Source organism: Crassostrea angulata, chromosome 2 (genome assembly GCF_025612915.1).
Source record: "Crassostrea angulata isolate pt1a10 chromosome 2, ASM2561291v2, whole genome shotgun sequence".
Taxonomy (NCBI): domain Eukaryota; kingdom Metazoa; phylum Mollusca; class Bivalvia; order Ostreida; family Ostreidae; genus Magallana; species Magallana angulata.
The window spans coordinates 51,266,180-51,293,381 of record NC_069112.1 but is presented as its reverse complement, the minus strand read 5'-3'; the positions used below and the strand labels follow the sequence as shown (position 1 = coordinate 51,293,381).

Here is a 27,202-nt window from a genome sequence, read left to right as displayed (position 1 = left end):
AACAAGAAGTATATAGCTTGAGTCCTGATTGACTTTAAATAAATTTGATATAACATCCATTTAATTTATTTTGACAATTACTGTATTAGTTCTTTATTATTTTCAGAAAGAGGCATCTGATAACAATTTTTTCATAAATATCACAGAACAATGAATAAATCTATATCGCTTGGTTAATTCAAATTTGCGCCATTATGAGAGCTATGACAAGATGTATAATTTTTGGCATGAAACAGCTCAATTTCATTTGATTTGTTTGCTCCGAATTGAATACAGCTTTTGCTATTCGTCATCAAAGTGTAGTACAATTATTTTTATTTTTAATATAATTACCTGATATTTTAATTACTTCATTTCATTTTTTATTTTTTAGATTATTATCTTTTATTATCATCTGAGATGTACTCTTGAGGTTAAACTTTAGAATGTGTAGATGATGTCTTGACCATGATAATTCCTGTGATTCGCTATTCTCTCCAAATCAGTTTGCAAGACGCCCATCACGTAAATTGCAGGCACTTTTTCACAACTGGATTGTCTAAGTCGAACATCTCAGTATCCACGATATCTTCAAATAAATTAATCCACCATTGAATCCCAAGCTTCTTAAGAACTCCACACCACGCCTCTATTCTTTGGTCGAACGTACTTTTTCCATTCATAAAACGTTTAACACCATGCAGCAATAGAATAATTTGAATGGAATTAAAAAAGAGGTTGCAAGCAACTAACACTTTTATTTTTTGTTCCCCTATCAACCTGTAAAACTCTTGGAACAAATTTTACATGATGTATACAATAAAGATAAAATTTGACAATAACAGCCGGACTGTTATTGGTAAATGCAGCTTAATTCTAACTTCATAATTCGTCTACTGTATTACTGTGTTATAATGTATATCCTCATATGTTATTATAGCTCTGTAATTCACAAATAATATACGTAATATGTTATTATTTAAATACATGATTACAGTTATATAAGTATAGTGTCCTATATAATTCTAAAAATTTATGTAACATGACCTATTATACAAGAAGAGGGTATACATAGGCTATGCCTGTTGTCCAGTCCTATTGAATTTATTAAATAAAATATGTTTAAATTTAAAATTTCGTCTACTGTACCTAAAAAGTAACAAATAAATAAAAATTAATACTGATTAGGAAGTAAGTCAAAATGTCCTTCCTGGGCTCATTACAATTAAGAAGTAAGTCGATGTCCTCCCAGGGCTTCCGTAATTGTCGCTACACATTGAAATACCAATTGCAATAGGTCACTTAGGTGACCCTTCACCTCCAGGGCACATCTCTAAAAAAAATCGAGACAAATGTCTACTCATAAAAAACCCATATTTGATCTCTCGTCATAAATGTAAAGTAAATGTTAAAATAAGCAATTCTTAGTCCAAAAAGACTGGGAATTACAGAGAATTAAGAACGGACGGGAAGCGGTGATCCTAGGTCATTTTCATCTAAAGTATGCCTTTATTGCTTTATGCTCCCTTATCGTTTTCAAAGCTTTTGTGGAAAAAAAAATATCGCACATCAACCTGGATATACGTTAAACATTCAAAACTTCTTTGTAATTTCGTATTTTTATAGCAATTTAAAAAAGAAATACTTACATTGTCAATTTACTTGGGGCAATATTTCACATAATTCTTTCACCCCATAGAATTATCTCCCTTATCCGATGGGCATACATGTTCTACCTTAATTTTTCCTCATTGTCCCCCATCCCCGCCACCCATCTCCCTTCAACACAGAATCCAGCTGTTCATTTCATTTATTTGCCTCCATATCACATATACCATGATATGCCATGATTTTTTAACAACATTTCAAAAACATTCATATAATTTTCTTAATAGAATCAAATCAAGCAACATGTCATTAAATAAATATCACAAAACGGTCTGCACATCTAACTATATTACCCCCCCCCCCCCCCCAAATCAAATCAATTGTAAACGCATACTATGCCCAAACATTTCTTTTATATATAAACAACACATATCCAACTCTCCATTAACATTGCATTGCGTCTCAAATTAATTACAGAAATAAAAAAAAAATTACAGTAAATAAATGCAAGATGTCAGTGCTTTATCAGTCCTTTCATAGACATATCAGGATGAAATAATAATCCATAGACAACATACATAAGTTCTGTATGATACTATTGTAATAAATGCATAATAAATATAATAACACATGTACAACATACTGTATGAAAACTGACGACTCATAAACAGAAGTAGAAGGGACAAAATATCTGATCACAGCCCCAACTCTTATTACAGACAAGGATGACCTTAATGTTTATTTACATTACATGGTACAATGTAGATGTTCAGTGAATATACAGTGTATTTCAGACTGACTACTGTACATCCAAACCATTGTCCTCTGGAGATCGGATTGCTTTCATTAAACTAACATTATCTCATACTATGAAAATAAAATTTGGAAGATAAAACTAATAATATTCTTAGGAAACTTTACATTTTTAATATTTATATCAGGATTGCATATTACAACACATAGACATGTATGTATGAAAAACATAGCATGGAAAAAACATTGTGTATGCACCAGAAACAAGCATAAACTCTGGTTGCTAAATAAATGTTCAAAACTTAGGCTTCTTTTTACAAGATTTATCACATATCATCCCTTTGGTAAAATATATTTTTCAACCATACTACACCAAATATTTATAAACAGTATTAATTTTCAAGTTTGGTGCAACTCATTTAGTGAACAGGTTTAGGTTTCAACAAAGCACAGATTTCAAAGCAACATTCAGTGCAAATGAACTTCCAGTGTTAACATTATTTAGTGCATAGTTTATAGTAGATGCCTTACACAAAGTTTCATAAACATAAGACTTAACAAGAACACAATTCAGTTTCATTGGTTCAGGAAATAACCAGTTCAGTTCAGTTCTTGCTTTCTCATGGTTAGTTCAAAATGAATCACTGAACTGAGTAGGTGATCTGTGTAAAATAAATTGATCTGTTAAATCACATTCTGCTTCATTTCCTCTTTAAGATGCACCATGAAAACACATCTTAGTTTATGCACTTGTTGTTTATGCACTTGTTCAGTTTAAATCATTAAAATGAATGTTAATAACATGTTTACATGTACTGCAGATCTGTTCCATTCATTAAAAGAAACATATACATGTAATAAAACATGTACTAAAGTCATTTAGTTCACTCAAGTTCATGACCATTTTCATTACAAGCACATGTTCACAACATGAACACCTTTCATGTTCAGACAGAGTGTTCAGGTTCAGATGAGTTCAGATCACGCCTCGCCCTGGCCTTCCTCAGGAGGCTGAGAGGGAGAACAGGAGGATGCGCGAGGCGTTGAAGTACATGTTGGAGGCGTGGTAGACCAGTGACCAGACGTACGGGATGAAGAACTCCTCCGGCGATTCCTCCTCCACGTACTTAAACTTCAAGTCCGGGAATTTCTGAAAGTCATCAAAACATGTCAGTTTCATATTGTCCACTGATAAAACGGAGTGATTTTGTACAGATGTTTCTTATGACAGAGTTTCTGCATGTGAATGCAGATAATTGTACATTGATATGAACTCCTACAATTCTTCATAATAACATGATAAAACATAATGGTTTGCATTGATTGAACAACAACACAATTATGCACTTGAAAGTACACACGTCTCAAAAAACTTGCTATACTTCTACTGAACTTTACAGCATGTAGACCAACTAAAGAACTTTGTTCATTCTTTATTGCCTTGTTGACATTAGATATCTTAAAATTGCTGTATAACATGTAAACCATGTTAATTCTTGAGCCTTATCTGTGTGTTGTCCTACCTTAAGCTTGTCCCTCCTGAACTGTACAGAGCCCTCTTTAATGACCTCCAGGACTTCCGAGGGGGACAGGTTACTTCCCTTGCCGTGCTCCTCAACACGGGCAGAGAAGAAAGAGAGAACCTACAGACAACAAGACCCAACATTGTAATTCCTGTTCATAAGTTTGATGTCAATATCCCCTGAAGAAATTGCTTAATTACTTCCACTAACTTCAGCTGTTTCACTTTGTACCTAATTACAGGTTGTTTTAATGGATATAAATTTGGCATTTTAAAAAGATATATATATATACTTATTATTTTGATGAATCTTCTGATGAAGTTTCTTAACTGCTTCAATATACACAAGTTTAATTGTGACAGCTTTAATTTTGACATTAACCACAGAGTTCAACCTAAATGGGTAAATTTCTATGCACAAACTTAATGTCTCTGTCTAATGAATTAACAGGTGACTCATATCTATCTCTCTCTCTCTCTCTCTCTCTCTCTCTCTCTTACAATGTCTATATTCTGTAGGATGTCCTGGAACGTGGGGTGTGTTTTGAAGGAGTTGAACAGCTCCCTCTGGTAGAGCAGGGAGTAGATGAGGTGGGGGTTGTGGTGGAGTGAGGCGGCGAGGCACGAGTTGAGGATCTCCAGCACCATCCTCAGCACCTCCTCCAGCACTGCCAGGTCCGCCATCTGAAAAACAACATGCTCATCGTGTTAACACACTGTAATGTGTATGCAGATTCTACATACTGTAGATTCCTAATTAAACGCGAGGAATTAATATCAGCGTAAAATCGCAGGAAGCACCCTTTGCAGATTTTAATTTTGCAGTTAAAAACAATAAGGAGAAGGGAAAAAAATCAGCGTTCATGATTTTTTGTTCTCGCGATTTGATGCAAAACAGTGATATCTCGGAATTAAGTAAATGTACTCATATATAATAAGGAATTTACAGTATACAATGTATCTACACATTACACATTCAGTATACAAGCACATTATTATTACACATGAAGAGATAAAAGATGTATTTACTGCAATAAATTAAACAAGAGTTTTTGACTTTCAATGTAACAGCAATACCATTGAACAGAAGGATAAAATATTATTTTTCCATTCAGTGATAGTTAAATTAAAATGTGCAATCGTAATATGTAAAATTTTGCTTTGAAGTAATCAACTCTTTCTGCATTACTGAAAACGTACTACATTTGGCGGTGTATTCTATTTAGCGCTTTTGGCGGAATGCGGCCCTCCGCTAAATCAAGTACATCGCTAAATGCCATACATCTATGTATTAGAATAGTCACATTCAGGAACAAGCTAATTCAAATCCAAGCAAATTTGTTCGAAAACTAATTTCCGCCAAATATAATAACACGCCAAAAACAATACGTTTACAGTAATCGTACACTCTACATACTACATTACTGTTTTCTGTACATACAAGGTTTTGTTCCGACGGATCCTCGTTATCCGTTTCTGTGACCGCTGACTCTCGGATTTGATCCACAACCCGTGCATGCTTTTTGCTCAGTTGAGAAAATAAACTGCAAATATGAAAATTTATATTTTGAAATTAAATTTCTTGATATCATATTATTTTACATGCACATTTCATGCATGCATTAGTATTTAATCAAAAGTACTGTTGAGAAAAGTTCAGCTTCTTTTTAAGTATAAGATACCGGTAAATACACTATATTTGTCTTTAATATTCTCTATTTGCAGGTTATGTGTTGTAGCTGATAAGAAAATTTTAAACAAAATTCCAAAGATTGTTCCACGTAATTATAAATATTTCTATGAAAATACGTAAGTAGAAAATGAAAATGTGGTATGAAGATGACAATTCCAAGCATAATTTATTTCACATATTAATGATAATGTTTCGGTAGAAAAGATGTGCAAGTTACTCTGTAAATGGGTGAACATTTTCGAAAACATTTTCATTTTGCATAATTAAGAAAGCTTATTAATCTTAATCATGAAAACCTCCATTGTAAGTTTTTTTAAAGTCTATTTTTTCATTTTCATGATGAAATATTTGACAAAAAAAAAGCCTTTTAATAGACGACAGAACAATGATTTCAATATGGTTATCTTACTTAACCATTGTCAATGCTTCATTTGGATGTAAGAACCAACACTAACTTAACTAAAGAAAACGACATCAGTGAAGTCTTACTTGCCAATGAACAGAGACATCATATGTCTAACTGACCAATCAAAAGTGACATCAGTGAAGTCTAACTTGCCAATGAACTGTGACATCATAAGTCTTACTGACCAATCAAAAGTAAGACACAAACCCTACCTGACCATTCTCTGGGCCACATAAGGATGGAGACCTGTGAACTGTGCAGACATATTGGCCAGAGCTGCCAGACAGTTTGTGTGGAGATATTTGTCCTGGAAAAAGCAAGCACAGCCTCCATATACATGCATGTAAAACAATTAAAGCCTTCTCAAAATTAATATTTACAAACTACCAGTTCAGAATAAGGATCAAACAGATTTCTTACAACATCATTAACTCCAAACCTTCGTGCGAATACTGTGGAATCATTAAAATTCGTGATGGCTCAATTTTCATGGTATTCGTGGGTAGCCCTCCCCCACAAATTTACACCCTCAACGAAAACAAAATTAGAAAGAGTAATCTTTGTTACTGAAACTGAAAATTGACGCATCCCCGAAATTACATCACCATGAACAAGCAAAAAACCCACAATCCACGAAAATTGGCACCCACGAATTTAAATGATTCCTCAGTATTAGGTATCTGTAAGTTACATAATGTAACTTAATTTAAAAATTACCTTTATTGGAATACTTATTGTAATATACTTTATATTTATAAATCAAATAAAAAGTTTTAACCAAGATTTGAAAAATAAATAAAATAGATAAGGATTTTGAAATTGAAAAACACTGACCCTCATTCGAGTGATATTATACTGAATAGTACGTATAACGACTAGAATTAGTAGCCCTCCAAGGGAGATCTCGGAGATAGGCCTCTCCTTGAACCAGGGTATGTTCTTTAGTGTCTACAATAAGATGGGTGCATCAAATAATACAGATTACACTGTCATTGCAATCAGAGTATATTTCAATTAATTTACTTTTGAATTGTTTATCTTACCTAGTAAATATCACAAAAATTTATGAATTTTCAAAACAAAGGTGGAAGAATAATACTGCTAATAGCATAATTTTTTTTAGCAATAAATCAATGACCTGGCCCCGAGGTTATAAAACTTTTTCCATACTCATACTCCAACTCGTACTCCGTACTCCGAGTATGTGCTCCACTGAGTACGGCTCTAAAAACCGAGGTTATAAAAGTTTTGGAGTACGTTCTCCACTGAGTACTATTTGGAGTATGCTCCAAAAGCCGATCGATGAAAATTTACGTCTCTGGATATAGACAGAGAACAGTTATTCATGTAAATAGTCCTGGCATGTATGCAAACTGTACATGTATTCAGATTAATTATTTATTAACAAAATGTAACACATTATTTACATGTACATATTACCTTCTTCATCTGCAAGCATGGAGATGTGTCTGCATCTATAAGTTATGAATTTTTGAGCAACAAAGACGGCACGTCTTTTAACCCCAAGGAACCCCAAGGAAACCCCAAGGAACCCCAAGGAAACCCCAAGGAAACCCCAATGACAGAAATAAATAACTATTGATACCCAAGGGGGTCTCATTAGAGTGCAAGGGTCACCCCTTACCCTTGGTACCCCAATTATACCCCAAGGAACCCCAAAGATAACCTAATAATACAGATTTATAACTCCTGATACACCATAGAACCCTAAGGAACCTCAAGGATACCCTAATAATACAAATTTTAAACTCTTGGTACCCCTGGGGACTCACTGGTATTCCAGACACACCTCTAAGAACCACAGGGAACCCCAGGGATATCCCAAGGAACTCGAAGAATACCCAAATAATACAGAATCATAACTCTTGATACTCCATAGAACCCTAAGGATACCCTAATAATACAAATTTAAAACTCTTATTAACCCTGAGGACTCATTGGTATTCCAGATACACCTCTAGGAATCCCAGGGAACCCCATGGATATCCCAAGGAACTCCAAGAATACCCTTATAATACAGAATTATAAATCTTGATACTCCATAGAACCCCAAGGATACCGTAATACGTTGTAATACAAATTTAAAACTCTTGATAACCCTGGGGACTCATTGGTATTCCAGATATACCTCTAAGAATCCCAGGGAACCCCAGGGATATCCCAAGGAACTCCAAGAATACCCTAAAAATACAGATTCATAACTCTTGATACACCACAGAACCCCAAGGATACCTCAAGGAACTTAAAGGATAACTTAATAATACAAATTTAAATTCTTGATACCCGTAGGGACTCATTGGTATCTCAGACAAAACCCACGGATACCCCAAGGAACTCTAGGGATACTCTTATACATGTATTGGTTATATAAATTTTATAACTCTTGATATCCTATGGAACTCCAAGGATACACTATATCTCTTGATACTTTTTGGGTCACTTTGATATCCTAGACAAATCACAAGGTATCCCAGGGAACCCCATGGGTACCCCAAGAAACCTAAAGGATACCCTAATAGTACTCTAATAGTAATAATACAGATTGTTATCCCTGACACACCCTATGGATACCTCAAGGAACTCCAAGGATACCTAGTAATATAACTTTTGATACCCAAATGAACCCCAAGGATACCCTAATAACACAATTTTATATCTCTGGATACACCCTCGGGGCTTTTTGATATCCCAGACACCATTAGGTATCCCACGGAACCCCATGGATACCCCAAGGAACTTAAAGGATACCCTTATAATACAGATTCATAAAACTTGATACCCCATAGAACCCAATGGAACCCCAAGGATATAGCCTAATAATTCAAATTAAAAATTCTTGATACCATTGGGGACTCATTGGTATCCCAGACACGCCTCTAAAAACCTCTATAAACCCTAGGGAACCCCACAGAAATCCCAAGGAACTCCAAAAGATACCCTAATCATACAGATTTATAACTCTTGATACACCATACAACCCCAAGGATACCCTAATATGTAATACTTTAAAACACATTTGGTCTAGCCGAAAAATTTTTGTCTATAATTTTGTTTCGGACTTGTGATATTGGATCACATTCTAAAATATAATGAAATTCATCGGCTATACGTTTTTTGTAACAGAGAGGACAAAATCTTTCATTTAATGGGATACCTTCCCATCTTCCCACTTCAACTGGTAGATGGTGATTTGAAGTACGAAAGAACTATATATATGATATGAGTTAAATTTGGCCCCCATTATTCGCAATTTTTTAAAGTGTTTCAGGTACAATAATATGTTATGTTATATTTTAGAAGAGTTGATGTAAAATTTATTTTTCACCTATTTATTTGATTTTTTTGATTTTTTTGCACTCACTGGCAGAAAATGACGTCAGAAGTGATGCTATTTCAATCAAAATCAGTCAAAAATTTACATTTTTCTTATCTTTTTATGAATGGGAAATATAGAGGGCATGCTTGAACAGGGAAAATTTTTTTGTCACTTATTAGCCTTGGCTAGATACATCTCTGATTAAAATATTTTGTTTGTTCAAGCATGCTCTCTATTTTTTCTGAAAGAAAAACTGCTTGAAAACAAGCTGTTTTATCATGTTTATGCTAAAAATGCAAAAAATGGCAGGAAAAGGTTGTCTTTACGATGTCATATTTCTAAATTCTGGGCAGTTGAATCAAAATGAACATTATGTAAAAACATTACATATATATTTGTACAAAGAAAAATGATGATGTTCATTTTAGGGGGCCATTTTAGGCCCATATCATATATATAGTCCTTTTACAAGAATTTTTCTGAATTTCATGGGTAAAATATTGAAATAGTTCCATCAGTCTGAAAATGTAGTCCTTAATGTACATGTTGTTGAGCATTTAATTCTTTTATATGATAACCACTATAGCCAAATTGTATGATGTACGTGATAATTCCTCTGCATTTCTTATAAAATTAACATAGTTTTTTTCATTATTAAAATCAACAGCCCAAAACTTGAACCATATAATGTTTACTTTTTCAAGGTTCTTGATAAGGGACATAGAAGGGGTAGTAATGTCATAGTTTTCCTTCTCCTCAAAAGAATGAATATTGAGTAATTTTACATGAAATAAAAATTAGCTTGTACGATCAATCATGATAGAACAAACCCTTTTTAATTATCAAAATTTACTTCTATTACAAGTATCTAATTAATTTTTTTAACTTTATTTTAAACATAATCTAAAAAAACTGCCTGTTATTTTTTTTTTTTATTAAAAATTTGCTTAAGGTCAATAATTGAACAGACTATAATTTACCTGTAATTAATTTCCTTTGTTCTTTAAAACCCTTACCTGAGCACCATTCCCACTAAAATCAGTCACCCATAAAAATTTCAGAATTATAGCAAAGTGGGAAGACACCCAAAATTCACAAGGGTTGTCTACCAATAAACAAGGAGATGTAGGTGTAGGTAAATATATTGCAACAGTGATGGTGAAGCCATTGTGTATACATGTAAAGGGTTATGTTGGCCCTTTAATCCCTGTCCAAGAGCTACCACCAATATACAACGGGTGTCTACCTGCAATTAACAGGTATTTTGGTGCCTCTCAGGTGAACATTCTGCACGCATAATGGGTCAATCCATTGTGTTGTACCCACGAAGGGGAGATAGCCCCACTCCACACTTCCATGATCACTTCTCAAAAGTACTCCAATAAGGGTAACACCCCCTATGTCAATAGTAAAACAAGTTTGGGTCTTTGTAACTGAACAATATCTTTCTCCACTTCATTTGAAAATTTCACCGAAGAAACATTGTCATATTAAGTGTTCATATGAATGGTTCACCGGAAGAATTGCAGACTTCCTTGTGGTGACATAAAATTTAGTGCCCTATTTTCATGAATTTGATATAATTTGTTACTGATTCAATATTGGCTGATCATCAGTTGGTAATTAAGAGACAACAAATTCTGCCAATTAACGGTACTCGAATATGATTTTCAACCGATTTGACAACACTAATTGTTAAATTCATCCAAAGTGAACAGATATTGGAGAAACATTATTTTTATCATACCAGTATGTATTGGGGTATCACAAGTGTTCCTTGGGTTGCCCAGATGTTTTTACGATATTCCATTGAGTAATTGGGTATAATTGGGTATTAATTAGTAATATGTTTTACAGTACAACCATTGGGGTGGTTATTAAATTCTATCAATTGGGTACCTTGCAATTGGGGTTCCTACAGGTATCCTTGGGGTACCAATAGTTGACCTTTGGACTCCAATGAGTATCCTGGGGTATCAATAGTTATCAATTTTTATAATTGGGGTATCCTTGGGGTATCAGGAGTGACCCTTTGATTTCTAATGAGACCGGCCTTGGTCATCAAATTTACTTTCCACCATTGACTTTATTTGAGGTATCTATGGGGTTCTCAAGGGTATCCTTAATGGGTTCTCATTGGTATACTTGGGATTCATTTGGGTTCTTTGGGGTACTTATCACTTTAAATACATATGTATAACAGTAATATATTTACAAATTAATGTATCTGATGATATTTTTTTTATTTAATTGTTTTAATGAAAAACCAACAAAATGACAATAATCCCACCCTTTGCAGTAAATGGAAATACCGGTAGCCAAGCAATGCTCTTCTGTTGATAAAACGTTGAATATCTTTCTAATAAGAGTCTTAACAGATGCAGTTAGTTGTTTCAAATTTTCCTCACTTTCTGCTATGGCCTATGGTACAATGGAACTCCATATCAGAAAATTGATCCCATAGGACTTTATATATGATTTTCTTTGACAGGCTTTTTAAATTTAATAAACTCCCAAAACATTACCATACTATGTAAAAATATGTAAGAAAGAAAATTTAATATTACAAACAATTTTAAAATTGCAGAAACACTACAATCATATCAGTAATTTTAATAAATCTAATTTAAATTAGATTCCCTATAGGGTCACTTCATCAATTTACTTGCATGACTAATAAATTTAAACAACTTCTAAAAATAGTTCACTTCTTTATTTTAATAATGATATTATTTATTTCCTTTTAAATTAGCCCCAAAGCCACTGCCCATTTTACAGATTATCAATTTTCCATACACACATGCTCCATCTAAACCATGGCTCAGATAATGGCCCCCTTGGGACAAATGAATTCAGCCAGCTCCTAAGAATTTATCATTGACAAACAAAAATTCTGCATTGTCAGTTGATAGAATACTTATAAAAGATAAATTTAGTTAACGCATAAAGACAAAAAACCTCCATTTGAATGTATTTTATATAAATATATTTTAGGGTGTTTTAATGCTATAAATTAATAAAATCTGTAAGGATTACCTCCCTTACTTTTCAACATCAGTGAACAATATATAGAATGAGGAAAATGAAAACTGTCATAAAATCATTAAATCTTGTCTGATCCTAAAAAAATTACAGGTGCACATCTTCAGATGTTGATCAACATATGTACAAATTTTCAGACTGTTCCATGCAGTAGTAAAAAATTCTATAGGGGGGACAAAGTTGCATCTACAGAGAGACAGACAGACGGATGGACAGGGTGATACCAATATACCCCCTTAAACTTCATTTGTGGGGGTATAGGGGTATAATGAGACTCCTGGGGTATCACTAGTTACTAATTTCTATTATTGGGGTTACTTGGGGTTCTAATGAGTATACTTGGGGTTCCTTGGGGTATCCTTGGGGTACTACGAGGTGACCCTTGGATTCAAATGAGACCCCTTGGGTATAAATAGTTATTAATTTCTATCACTGGGGTACCTTGGGGTGAGCCTTTGATTCGAATGAGACCCCTGGGGTATCACTGGTTAATAACTTTATCATTTGGGTTCCATGGGGTTCTTACGGGTTTCCTTGGGGTTCCTTGGGGTACCCTTGGGGTTCCTTGGGGTACCCTTGGGGTACTAAGAGGTGACCCTTGAAGTCCAATAAGACCCCTTGGGTATTAAAATTTATTAATTTTTGTCATTGGGGTTCCTTGGGGTATCCTTGGGGTTCCTTGGGGTTTCCTTGGGGTTCCTTGGGGTTCCTTGGGGTTAAAAGACGCACCCCAACAAAGACGATAAATCCAGTGTAATTGGTAAAATTATCAACAAATTGTGTTTATGTCAAATCTCTCTCTCTCTCTCTCCTCTCTCTCTCTCTCTCTCTCTCTCTCTCTCTCTCATGAGACTCAGATAGTGATTCATGCATGTGATGATTAAGTATAATTATATTTTAAGGAACGATATGAATATAAAAGAAAGAAGTAAGAAATTACACGGATATGAAGAGAGTATTTCAACATAGAATTTAGTTCGATGTATCTTTAGTTTTCCTGGCTTTTTAACGATTTTGATATTTTAAATGTCAGGAAAAGGTCAGAAACGACGCCAATACAAAAATGGAAAGTCACTGCCCCCAAGTGGATATCTTTTAAGATATTTAGTGAACAGTTCCTGTATTAGGAAAAACAGGAAGAGTTTAATTCAAAAATAGAAACATATACTTGGGAAAATCACAAAAATACTGAGAAGATCCGTTTATTTTCACACTCAGAAAGTATACACTAAAGAAACTATAGGGGTATTCCAATTTAATTGCAACATACTATACTTGCCTTAATTCTTGTGAGAAAAAAACATCTAATATCTTGAAGGGGTGGGGTGGGGGTTTGGGTTGGAATTGCATCAATGAACATATGCCAAAAGCCAAGGACACACGTAAAGTTTCTCATTTCAATATTTTTGGGAATGTGCACGAGAGTTTAAGAAAATTCACTAATTGAAATATTTTTGAAATTTCCACTATGAAGACCACGTTAAACCGAAACAACGTGTTTAAGGAAACTATGTACTAAAGTTGCTGTAACCCTTTTTGTGGGGTTTTATTGATGGTTCAAGTTTTTCTCACTTATTCAAGGCTTGAAAATGTGTGTTTAGAATTGACATACACACGTACTGTGTCATTTTTAATCTTAAGTAACGTCATTTGATATTTTTGAGCAAGCCTTTTCCTATTCATCTTTAAAATTCGAAATACATGTGTTAATTTTAATGCATTTGACATAAATATTTGGTTACTTTAGATAAAAAAGAAATAACTATATGAATTATCTAGATAGTTACTTGCTAATGAAATAAAATAATTTAAGAGATGAATATTCCCACAGCTAAGCTATATAGAGAAAAATCTCTCACATGAAAATGCGAGGAAGCTATTTTTTCACAAGTAGTACATGTATTTTCAATCGATTACATACATTTTTTTTCTGGGAGGGTTTAGTTACACCATTGAACACACGCGTTTTCTTCCTATTGCACCATTGAAACAGTCTAATGTAGAGAAATCCCCTAAGTTAAAAAAAAAGATAATTAAGACTCGCAAGTTTTACATTTTCTTTGCCAGAAGGAGTATGATTTAACTTTATTTGGACAATTTCTTTAGGGCTGGGGGGGGGGGGGGGGGGGGGTGCGACCTCCTTTACTCCGCCACTGATTTACCGCTTATTCTATAAAATGTTTCCCTTTCCAAGTTTTGTGGCATGCAACATAAATGATAATTGATTAATGAATAAGTAATAGAAAGTTTTAGACTTTTATGCATCCCCCATCCTTTGTTAATGTTTAGAACTAACCTACATTTTCACTGTAATCAAAAAAGGGACCCAGCAGGTACATCTGATTGAAATTGATTAATAACGATACATGTACATGTACACTGATTTCTTTGTTTTAAATGATGGGGTGTATGGGTAGTATTTGACTAAAAACAGAATTCTTGAAAAGTAGAACTATTCAACGGTAGTATTTTGTACGTAGATTTACATGTATATGTACATTAATTAATGAAGCAAACTATCTAAAGTTTATTTTGATAATCTTGGTTGCAGTTCGCCCTTACTCTTAAATTCACCTCCATTATATCTATTCTAGATATGTCATTAATGGTAAAAACTTTCCATTTTAATTCATATACATGTAAATATGATTAAATTATAGCGTATAATACAGCAGCGTTACAATATGAACAATATTATATGTTTACACTGCATTTTATTTAGATTAAATGTCTTGAGTACGACTTTGAGAAAGCTTCATAGCTTACTCAGAAAATCGCCGTTTTGTACTCAGCCGGAGTACGAGTATGAGTATGAAAAAGTTTATAACCTCGATACCTTGAGTACGAGTACGGTTTGGAACACGGAGTACGATTTGGAGTACGAGATCGTACTCAAGAAAGTTTTCTAACCTCGGGGTCAGGTAAAAGGCACTTTGTTCAACACTTACATTTTCCTGAACTGCTTTGTTCAACACTTAAAATTTCATGAACTGCTTTGTTCAACACTTAAAATTTCATGAACTGCTTTGTTGAACACTTACAATTTCATGAACTGCTTTGTTGAACACTTACAATTTCATGAACTGCTTTGTTGAACACTTACAATTTCATGAACTGCTTTGTTGAACACATCATCTTCACTGAGGATGAGTAGGATGATGAGAGCCATGTAGATGTGGTGAGAGTTCTTGTCCTGGGCATTATACAGAATCTTCAACAGGGGCATCACCTACATCAGACAAATACATTACTGGGACATCACCTCCACACATTACCTAACATATATTTTTTATCAAACACTGCAAGTGTACAAACATAGAAACGTGAAGATATTCGGTTGAAGAAAGGGGTGAAAGGATAACACTATCTAGATATTCGGTTGATTTGTTGTAAGTTGAATTCTTTGTACTTTACATTACATGCACAGATATCTTTGACAATGACATAAATGACATTTGTAAGATTACTATCATTCATGTATGTGTTGAGAATGATTTCATAAGACGAGAGAGAGAGAGAGAGAGAGAGAGAGAGAGAGAGAGAGAGAGAGAGAAGCCCCTAACAAACAAAGCAAGAACACTCACTAGCTGATCAATGTTGGTTCGGGAGAATATGAACGCCTTGACACCACTGTTCCTGTGAATCAACAGATACAGGAGGAGAGTCGTCTGATCGTCTCTCAGCGTAGAACACAGGGCACTGAACAGTAAGTTGTAGTCCATCTTGAATGTGGCAGCCACCTGGCTAACCGATGATTCCTCTAAACAGAAAACAGATTGACATAATGTTGATCAATATTCATAATAAACTTGTGACAAGTACACGTTAACATAAGGGATTTAATTTGTGTGTACACATATACCGGTACTTTAATTACAAAGCCCTCATTTAATTTAGCCTATTGCTATTTTTTGCCATGGTAGGCTGAAACAATTCTATATATCATCACAAATTAATATTATACTTAGAACTACTAAAGTAAAAAAAGAAAAGATTTAAATCTTTAAAAAAAAACTAATTAAACAAATCCAGAAAAGTCTGAACATGAAGTATACAGTATTAAACTATTGTTTTACGAGTAGGATTGACCTTTATCACCATTCAACATACGGAATATTTGACGGTATTACTCACCATGGATATTTGTAAAGGAGAACAAGGCCTCTCTGTATGGGTTGCTGACTCCCCTCTCACCGGTGCAATGATTAGTCAGCACCAAAAGAAACAGCAGGCTCTGATTGGCTAACAGAGTCTCTTGGAACTCCTCTTCTTTCTTCTCTGTTTTAGTGCCCATACCAAGCGTCATGACAGACCAAAGACTAGCTAAAGGTAAAATTAATAGACTCATCAGATACAGTGTATATACACAATTTTTATTGTCAAAAACACTTGATTTCTTCTCCCATAGCTAGCAAGAGTTAACATTTCAACGTCTACATAGAATATATGTATCTACAGTGCGTAGTACCTATTTAATAAGTGGATATCTACATTGTGTCCACAGTGACTACCTAGTTGATATTCCCCAGTGACTACCTAGTTGATATTCTACAGTGCCTACCTAGTTGATATTCCACAGAGACTACGTAGTTAATATTTCACAGTGACTACCTAGTTGATATTCCACAGTGACTACCTAGTTGATATTCCACAGTGACTACTTAATTAATATTCCACAGTGACCACCTAGTTGATATTCCACAGTGACTACCTAGTTGATATTCCACAGTGACTACTTACTTGATATTCCACAGTGACTACCTAGTTGATATTCCACAGTGACTACTTAGTTGATATTCCACAGTGACTACCTAGTTGATATTCCACAGTGACTACCTAGTTGATATTCCACAGTGACTACCTAGTTGATATTCCCCAGTGACTACCTAGTTGATATTCCACAGTGACTACCTAGTTAATATTCCCCAGTGACTACCTAGTTGATATTCCACAGTGCCTACCTAGTTAATATTCCACAGTGACTACCTAGTTGATATTCCACAGTGACTACCTAGTTGATATTCCACAGTGACTACCTAGTTGATATTCCCCAGTGACTACCTAGTTGATATTCCACAGTGCCTACCTAGTTAATATTCCACAGTGACTACTTATTTGATATTCCACAGTGCCTACCTAGTTGATATTCCACAGTGACTACCTAGTTGATATTCCACAGTGACTACCTAGTTGATATTCCACAGTGACTACCTAGTTGATATTCCCCAGTGACTACCTAGTTGATATTCCACAGTGCCTACCTAGTTAATATTCCACAGTGACTACCTAGTTGATATTCCACAGTGCCTACCTAGTTAATATTCCACAGTGACTACCTAGTTGCTATTCCATAGTGACTACCTAGTTGATATTCCACAGTGCCTACCTAGTTGATATTCCCCAGTGACTACCTAGTTGATATTCCACAGTGCCTTCCTAGTTGATATTCCACAGTGACTACCTAGTTTATATTCCACAGTGCCTACCTAGTTGATATTCCACAGTGCCTACCTAGTTGATATTCCACAGTGCCTACCTAGTTAATATTCCACAGTGACCACCTAGTTGATATACAAACACAGAGTAAATCTGTATCTCACCTGCGACACTGGCCACCATGCTGTTCATGTCGGAGGATTGTCTGTACAACTCTGGCGGACACTTCTCCTGGTTACAGAAGTTCCTCAGTAAAACCTTCACTAGGACACAAGCATGAATCGAACTACAAAAAAAAAAATCATTTATAATAATGTAAGGAATAAAAATAAACAGTCCAATGAGCATTCCATTCAAATAATCTTTAAAGAATAAATTAGTCTTGAGTAACGTATGAAAATTAATATATTGATGCTTCCTGTTCACGTATTTCTGCTACATGTGTGCACATGTACAAAACTGACTGATATCTTTACACAGGATACATGGATAGGTGTCCATGCATTTTATATATTTGATACATATTCATATACATGTTATGCTGATACATATAGTTCTTTTACAGGTAAACAGTTGGGGGGCGTTGGGTGTAGAAGACACCTACCATCGTCCCTGCATCATGATTTGGTAGACTGTGAACTTGTGAGCTGGCTGGGGCTGAAACATCTGTATCGACATCAACACCAACAGAGTGTTGAGAGCCTCTAAGTGGAGGGCATACGTAAAATTCCTGAAAATTTACAGTATATCTCAAATAAAAGATTTTCTATGATAAAGTAATTGTTGTGCATAATTCCTCTTAATTTCTGTACTTTTTGAAAGATAATTTAATTAAATGGAATTAATTCAATTGTATCTAACCTTATACTCATATAAAATGGTTTGAAACAATTTTATGCTTTTTAATAATCAGAATCTTAAAACCAACAGAAGGTGCGTTTGCAAATGCGTAAAAACATTTGCTTTGGAGGGAATGGGAATTTTGGTGACTACTCAGCTCTGCTGAACAGGTTTTTCACTTATAAACTTAAACTATCGAAATCCAGAATACACTTGTACAAATTCTAAATCTGTTTAATGTACACGTAATTTAGAAACAAAAAATTTATTCTTACAAAACGGAGGCACACAGGGTCTTAAAGAATATGGCCTCATAATCAAGACACACTGACTAATAGATGTCTTGACTTGAATAAAAGTTCAAAATAAGTTCACATGCACTTACATGACAGGAACATCCACCAACATTTCCACCAGAGAATTCATAAGCTCTTCCAGTAAAGGACCCATTTCTTCCGGGTCTTTGTAGCCTTTTTAAAAAGAAACAATTATTTAACTGTTAATAAATGTACTAGATGCACTTAGTATTTAACAACATATTGGTTGTAATACTACTGGCTGTCACAGGTGGTGAAAAGTCAAGTCTCAACCGGGACTTGAACCCAAGGCCTCTGGCGTACCATGCCAGCGCTCTAACTATGGAGCTATTAAGACCCGATATATTGACTGACAGTCACACACCTATTTTCCTCAATGACATGGCTATAACTAAGACTATTTAATGACACATTCTGTATTTGAATTCACTTGAATGATGTACAGTGTGGTATAACCTGTGACCCACCTCCCATTTCCTTGGGCTTGGCTTCAAACTGCTGTAGGATGAGTTCCTCACTCAGGTGTTCCACAAAGTATTTACTGAGCGACCGGATAATGAACAGCGCATTGTAGGTCTGCCAGGTAAAGATGTTGCTGAAAGAGAAAGAGAGACAAGTGACAAGATGCTTCTCTACATTTATGGCATTTACAAACTTCAAATGTATGGATGAATTAAAAAATCGTATTATCCTATTTGGTGCTCGAGTCATTGAATGTTTTATGATACAATTTTCCTTCAACAAGTCAGACCATTTCAGTCTCAATTACAAGTGGATGATGTTTTTGTACCAGAGATAACATTCACTGAGTCACTGTTTCACAGTAACATGTATTTGATGGTTTTCCCATCATCCCTCCACCAGGAATGACCTACTTACTCCTCACATTGGACAGAAGCTTTGAGTTCCGTGGCCCGCACCAAGAAGTTGCGGATCAGGGCCCCAAAATTTCCACTCTTACAGTTGTTGATGGCCACTCCTTTACAAATGCTAGAAGTGGACTCCTCCAATAGTTTTCCATCTGAACTGAATAAGCAACAACAAATGTTTAAAGGCACAGCCAGAAAAACAATAGTTTACAGGCATAATGAAAAAAAATCTGTTTACAATCACAATTGATAAAACCAACAGAATAACTATGTAATAACTACCAGAAACAATACCTCTTAGGCAAATCAAAATTTTGTAGACATTCATTACCAGTAAAAATAAAGCATTTTTTAAAAAACACATACATATGAAACTTGTACAAAACTAACAATGATTATCGGTGACAAAAAAAGGTCACTTTCACTTTCCCAACAAAATATCATGATATAGCATGTTGTTTGGCAGGTAACTAGTCAGTCACAAAAGATGATTACCTGTTGATTGGAATGAGAAAAGAGAAGGAGAGAAGTTGATTCCAGTAAGGATCTATCGGGTTTATGGGCTCCGGGGAAGACAGTCGCTTCAAATATTCATTTGTAGAAAGTTCATTAAAACTGCTGCTATTGGCTCCCATGATCTGTAAAATATCAGTAGAGTATCGCACTACATAATTATATACAGCAAATTCTAGCTATAATATCTCTCCATGTTGAACATGCAGTCAGTTACTTAAAATAATTAGGTCGATTAGTATATTTAGTTCTATTGAAAGTTTAAATGGTTTAAATTTAATCTGCAATGACATGTTCCAAATTATGCAGTTTGTTCACCTTAACAAAAAGAAACTGTGGTCCAGGTTGCATTCGAGACTGTATAAAAGACCAACGAGGTTAATTAATCATCAAATGTATGTACTAAGTTGTAAACTTTCTGTATAAATAAACTCTTTCTATTTCCAAACCCAAACTAGCATATTGTTTAACATGTTTAAGATCAAAGCGGTGATGTAAGGCTATGTAGCCACTTAGATTTTGAATAAAATGATACACATTGTAAAGTCTCCCTAATATATTTTCATCTACCCACTAGAGTCTGTCCCAAGTTCCCGCTTCCATCACTTTTTGCTAAATATTTTGATAATAATGATCGCTTATGTGCCCAAACTTCATTCATTCACTAGAACAAAAACATCTTGGAACTTTCTTATTTTTTGAAATGCCCTTCTATTGATTCAGGTTACAATACACAGGTTGTTTTTTAAAGTTTAAAGTGATTTCCCATTGCAAACAACATGAAAAGTGCCTGGATAATAATATTGAAAAAATGTGTGAAAAATACAGAGATCTTCCACACATTTCTTCATTATAAATTCCCTTAAGAAATTTGTTTTCACTCATGTCAACTTCTCCGAGTGAAGAAAGAGGATGTGTAAAAGAGGAAAACATATAACTGATGCCTTGTCTCAATATCACATGTAAATGTTCTATGATGAATTTCTGAGAAAATCAACAAAAATTAATGTGAACCTCAGTCAATAACAAATTTGTCAGAAAATTATCTATCATGTTTATAGACCTAAAATCAATGACTTGGTAACTCAAACAGTTTCTAATGGATACAATGTACACAGAGCCTTTGAATTACTGAGTTTTCACTTGAAGAAATAAGACATATAATATACCAGGGACTTTGTATGCTAGGACTTACCGCTGTCAAGCTCCCTGATACCCTCACTCACTTTGCTCGGATATTATCAATTATCAACAACAGCATGGCTTTGAGAAAATCTGAAAACCTGAAAAACACACCGGGAGTTCGTTACCACAATTGTATTTAGCATATATTCTGTTTCGATCATTAAATTATCATCTGAACAACCTAAGCAGAGACTGCAATTCGAATTGCCTTTAACGTTTAACAACACTTATTATTGTGACGCAGTTTAAAAAAAAAAGAAAATCAGAACTGTTGCAACATGCAAAGCGCTAGGACTGATCCAAATACAAAGAGAACTTGAGTTTCACCCCTAGTTCAAATACCTCACAAGAAACGATAGTCACATTTGCTAAGTTGGCATCTAAAATTACTTGTGTCGTCAAACCGGAAGTCAGATTGTCTCCACGTCGCAGTCGAAAAGAGAAGAAAAATTGACTCCGGATATATTTGGTAAGGAGAGAGAGAGAGAGAGAGAGAGAGAGAGAGAGAGAGAGAGAGAGAGAGAGAGAGAGAGAGAGAGAGAGAGAGAGAGAGCAAGCATTTGTTTTTATTGGCCTATATATAGTGCCCTTACTCAATAGTAATAATTATATTTACATGTAACGTTATGTTCAGTGTATAATTATCTACATACATGTACATGATTGTAATACTACATATAGGTTCAGATTTTTGTAAAACATTTACTTACTATATAGGAAAGTTGCCTATACATATACGACCCTATCCTATTTGAATTTCAACAAAATGTAACATATGCGCGGATCCAAAGAAAAATTCATGGGAGGTGGGGTATTTTTTCTTTCTGTTTATCAAATAAGTTACATGTTTTTGACCGACCCCTCAAGATCCACACATGAAATAGGTTTCTATGGAATCCGTTTGGTCCTAGGTGAACAAAAATATGTATATCTATACTCTGTCTTAAGACATTCACATTTTGCAATCATTCCGAATGATTATTAATTCTTCAAGGTTCAATTAAACGATCTTCAAGATGAAACAAATCCAATATGTCCCATCGAAACGCCCATTGATTCTCTATATCAGGGACTATATACTTAGTATATACGTCCCTGTCTATATACAGCTTAGCTTATCGAGAATTTACGGAGAGTCTGCACCAGTACCCGAATGATAACGTTGAAAAACTGTGCGTGGTGTCCAAAGCACCACCAAAAGGAGAAACACAACCCAAAAAATCTTGACAAGCAAAATAAAAAAAAATAAAAAATTACAACTTTTCAAAAATCGTTTTAGAGGCCACACCAATTTAATTTCTTGTTCTTCGGACCCCGCGCGCTCGTGTTTAAATAAAACTATACAAAAAATAATATTAATTTTCCGCATCAAGGAAATTCTGCGTTGTTTTCTGATCTATTTCCGCTCTTCTTTTTTTCGTATTTTACATAGAACACTGTGCCGGATAATTATGGCAGTGCCAAGGTGGCATTTTTGCCCCCGCTTAAGATGCAGTTTCGGGAAAACCCATATATACATGTACCAAATGATAGACCATTGTCTAGAGAGTATATAACCAATTTTGTTTTTAGTGTGTTCCACCTGACAGGTGAGATACTTACCTTTAAAAATCAATATCCCGTAGGAAAATTATAATTAAAGTTATAATTCCTATATAGGAGAATTGATTCTCCTACAGGAAATACATGTATTGGCAATCCAATAGGATTTTTTAAAAGTCCTATAGGAATTATATTTCCTATAAGAGAATGGTATTTCCTGTAGGAATTTGATTCAGACATGTAGTTTTCCTATAGGAGATTAAGTTTTCTTTTCGGATTTTATCAAATTGAAATTCCTGTAGGAAGTTCTTGTATTCCGATAGAAAATTTCAAATTACCTAAAGGAATATATTGTTTTTCCTATGGGAAAAATTATTTTCCTTTGGGAATATATTTTTGAAAGGTAAATATCTTACCTGACAGGTGAGATACAATGATAACAAAGGTGGTTGTTAACTCTTTATGCAATAGTCTATCATATGGCAAATTTGAATTTTTCGATATATGCAGCTTAGACGGGTGCAAAAATGCCACCTTGGGATTGGCATAATTATCCGGCACAGTGTTATAGTTTTAATTTATAAATCAGAAACAAGTAGAAGAAATATAATCGTCTGCTCAAATCTATTTATGTACCGTCTAAAAGTTTCGCTGCAAAAACATACATGTGATTACATTAAATATTTTGATCAGTCAGAAAACTGACAATTAATTAAAACTCTTTCCTTCAGTAAAATCATGTCGGGACAAAATCAAATTAATTCAACGTATATTTATCTTTTATGTAGATCTCAAGTTCTGTTCGAGTATAAATTCTTGTTTATGTTTGTAGCAGGGTTATACAAGTTTTAGGTGAGAACAATCAGAGAAATAGTAATTCTGATCACTACAGTATTCTGTGACATTTCCCAACCCATCTCGCAACCACATACAGTAAATATGCAGGAAGCACACACTGCAGCCACCATAGTCAGTCAGACATTTGGTTCATAATGAATTTTAACGAGGCCGAGTACTATGGCATGCCAAATTAAAAAAAAATGAGCTAAACATAGAGTTTCACAGTTGATAAACTAGGTTTACGAACCGTAAACTATATATACTGGTAGTTCACGATTTTTTTTCTTCAAAAATACTATTTGAAGTGGCGCTATGGCGATGTCAGACCAATAAATTTCAGGAGTTAGATCACATTTTAGTTATAAAAATTGTGTCTTGAACTGTGATGATTAGTGGTCTGAAGAGAAAATATTCCATCTGTCAGGCGAGACACACCAAAAACAAAAGTTGTTATATCGCTCTTTAAACAATGGTCTATCATTTGGTACGTATGGAACTCTATCTTAAGTGGGTGCAAAAAATGCTACCTTGGTACTGGCATAAATATCTGGCACAGTGTTATAGATTCACTTCTATAAACTTACATTCGTTAAGTATACTTAAGAGTTGTTAATCAAAGTTTCGCAATCGTGAAACGATATTTATTAGATAAACTATGTTTTGCAATCGCAAATGGTTATTTTCAGTGTTGATATTCTGAAACATAGATGATTGGGTTAACTATGGTTTACGAATGATGTGAAATATAGTTTTACGTCGTTAACTATAGTATTCTGTCCGTAAACTACAGTTTACAATTTATAAAGCCGAAGAAAAAAGAAGAAAAAGCTCATTTATGTGAGGCGACGATGGATTTTAAAAATAAGAATCTATTAACAGAACATTAAGAGAAACGTATTGATCAGCATTTTTTAACTGTTATGTTGTTAAAAAATTAATTTCATAATCATTTTATTTAAAATTTCACCATTTGATGACTTTTTACAGTCTAGTTTTCATATATTTGAAAGAAATATAAAACTCTAGGACAGAAATTCAAACAATATGGGGAAATGTGAAAAAAATAACGTTTTTCCAACAAAATCCCATAGGAACCCATAGTAAAAATTGATACTTTCAAGGCGACTCCTAGAAAATCGGGGTGGTAAATAATTTTTTTATTATTAACTTATAGAAGTAAACCTACATGCAAGAAATTTAATTTCTTGCTTTCCCGTTATGTAAACTCAAATTTTACAGCATGACATTGTAAAGGTCTACTTAGTATATTTAAGAAATACAATGTGTCTTTAATTGTTACATGTACATGTACTATGTAGTATAAAGACATTAAAGAAATTTGAACACGAGAACATTTTCTGGAGAGTTTATAAACAGTTGTTTTGTCTTGGAATTATATATGATGTAATCTGGACTCCAAATCTCGTTTTCATCGGTCAGAAGCACGCGAGACTCTCGACCATCGATACCCACTTGAATTATTTGGTGTCCTCGAAAGTCGGCCAAAAGTAGGTAACCATGAATAGATATTATTGATGTCGGCTCTTGACTGACGTCACAATACCACAGTGCGCGTCCGTCAAACGTGAAACTCACAATGCGACCATTTTGAGCATCAGAAATATAAACAACGTCTAGAGTAGGATCTATTTGTACAAACTTGGACATTTTTAGTACATTTCCGAATACCTTACAGCTTTTGATGACATAACGTTGTTTTCCGCGTTCGTTTAGAATTCTCACGGTCCCATTGGTCTTGTGAATATCGCATGTCACTGCGTAGTTTTTATGCGAAAAACAAATACCAAATCCTTGTCCGTTGAGTTTGAAGCATCGCTGCTGCAACACAAAACTCGTTTTGTCAACAAAATAAAACACGATCTCGTTCCCGCACGTAATGGCGACCTCATTGCCATAGACAGAGCTGATCCCAATGCATTCCTCAGACACAGACACCGAGTGAACGAAGGTTTGATTTTCGTCAAACAGCTTTAGGGCATTGTTATTCAGGTCTAGGATTAGAACGCATCCATCGGCCAACGCCGTCATTCCATGTATCCAACACGGCATGACGTCACTCGGAGACGAGGCTGACCAATGTTTCTCGAAAAGAACAGTGACGTCAGCGAGTGACGTTATTTCAGTTTCTCTGGGATTCCCATTGTGATCTATGTTAGCCTCGTCGTTAAACACTGTACATGGGTTTTCAAGTTGTTCCTCGTGCTCACTTTCGGCTATCTCGGGCGTTATAGCTTCATGGTGTATATGTCTATCTTCCTCTGGAGATGTTGAGAGCATGATGATGTCACTGTTTTTGCGGTATTTCTGACTAGCGCGACCTCCACACGGAGTCAACGAGTAACTCGGGGTTACCGAGAGCAGACGGATCTCTCTGGCGACGCTCTCATTCCGAGAATCAAAATCCCGACACACGACCTCGGTCTTTGAATCTGAGGTCAAAGGTTGTGACCTATCACCAATAGGATCCACCAAGTTGTCGATTTGTTCCTCCTGTATGGTTGTCACAACACCACGTGATTTAGATCGCCGCGACCCGTTGTCGGGATCTTTAGTCGGAATGACGTCATCAGTTTGCTCTGAGTTGGATGCGTTTCCCGTAGAGGTTCCGGTGATGGAGTGGACCTTTATCTGGATAGACCGCGGGGTCGTGGTGCTGGATTTACTATTACCCATTTCACTCACTGACACATAGCAGTAGTAATTACTATCCTACTATTCATAAATCTCTCTTCCGAAATCAAATGAATTTGGCAATCAAGCAATTTATCCTAAAAATAGCGACCAGAATGTTATTAAAGTTATGAAATAAGATTTAATAAAATCAAAATAAACTGTGATGCTATGAAAACTATTAAAATTACTTACAACCCAACTATTTAACCTTTATATAAATCCTCATGCAGTTGCAATGCGCCAAACGCTCTCTTATGTAAACAACACGAAATGAAGAAACACACTGTATTGCAGTTCAATTCGGGACATTTATTTGGTTGACCAGAAATCAAGCGACATACTAACACCCTGATCCATTAATCTTTTCTCTAGATTAAACACGATATAAGGTTTAACGAACGCGGTCAATTTACGTTCAGATTAATTTTTTAGCCAACCTTTAATCAATCTATTTTTGACGCAGTGTATTAATTTTCCTTTAAGTTAAGGTTAAAATACGTGTACATTATGATATAAATTAACTTTATTTTGTCTTTGAAGAAGTGCTAAATTAATACATTGTAAAGAGGGAGTTTGATTTGATTTTATTTTTGGAGGGGGTGGAGGGGGGGGGGGGCAAAATGTTT

General features: G+C 34.8%; 2 protein-coding genes across 3 annotated transcripts; both read right to left on the bottom strand.

The window, feature by feature from the left end:
• Window positions 1-1,771: 1,771 nt before the first annotated feature.
• LOC128173186 (dymeclin-like) lies at window positions 1,772-21,926 on the bottom strand. 2 transcript variants are annotated; one of them, XM_052838906.1, is made up of 17 exons: window positions 21,843-21,926; window positions 21,511-21,598; window positions 20,298-20,440; window positions 19,813-19,959; window positions 19,401-19,528; window positions 19,002-19,086; window positions 18,381-18,506; window positions 17,941-18,062; window positions 16,475-16,663; window positions 15,925-16,100; window positions 15,444-15,569; window positions 6,796-6,909; window positions 6,174-6,268; window positions 5,304-5,406; window positions 4,364-4,546; window positions 3,864-3,983; window positions 1,772-3,490 (listed from the first exon to the last, which is right to left on the bottom strand). In XM_052838906.1, the coding sequence occupies exons 3-17, from the start codon at window positions 20,435-20,437 to the stop codon at window positions 3,344-3,346; spliced, it is 2,001 nt and encodes a 666-aa protein (XP_052694866.1). In that variant the 5' UTR covers window positions 20,438-20,440; window positions 21,511-21,598; window positions 21,843-21,926; the 3' UTR covers window positions 1,772-3,343. The 2 variants fall into 2 exon arrangements, with proteins under 2 accessions (XP_052694866.1, XP_052694867.1); XM_052838907.1 differs by having other exon boundaries at window positions 21,864-21,881.
• Window positions 21,927-24,854: 2,928 nt separating this feature from the next.
• Window positions 24,855-27,118, bottom strand: LOC128173187 (uncharacterized). The gene is made up of 2 exons (XM_052838908.1): window positions 26,769-27,118; window positions 24,855-26,671 (listed from the first exon to the last, which is right to left on the bottom strand). Exon 2 carries the CDS (start codon window positions 26,574-26,576, stop codon window positions 25,212-25,214), a length of 1,365 nt encoding a protein of 454 aa, XP_052694868.1. The 5' UTR covers window positions 26,577-26,671; window positions 26,769-27,118; the 3' UTR covers window positions 24,855-25,211.
• Window positions 27,119-27,202: the final 84 nt, after the last annotated feature.

What these genes read in the sequence shown, in the direction of transcription:
- LOC128173186 (XM_052838906.1), bottom strand. Translation starts at nt 20,437, where the DNA reads ATGGGAGCCAATAGCAGCAGTTTTAATGAACTTTCTACAAATGAATAT. An exon ending in CAAGCCCAAGGAAATGGGAG is followed by an intron (nt 19,087 to 19,400) that starts GTGGGTCACAGG and finishes CTTTTTAAAAAG; the next exon opens with GCTACAAAGACCCGGAAGAA. An exon ending in TTGGTGGATGTTCCTGTCAT is followed by an intron (nt 18,507 to 19,001) that starts GTAAGTGCATGT and finishes GTAAATTTTCAG; the next exon opens with GAATTTTACGTATGCCCTCC.
- LOC128173187 (XM_052838908.1), bottom strand. Translation starts at nt 26,576, where the DNA reads ATGGGTAATAGTAAATCCAGCACCACGACCCCGCGGTCTATCCAGATA.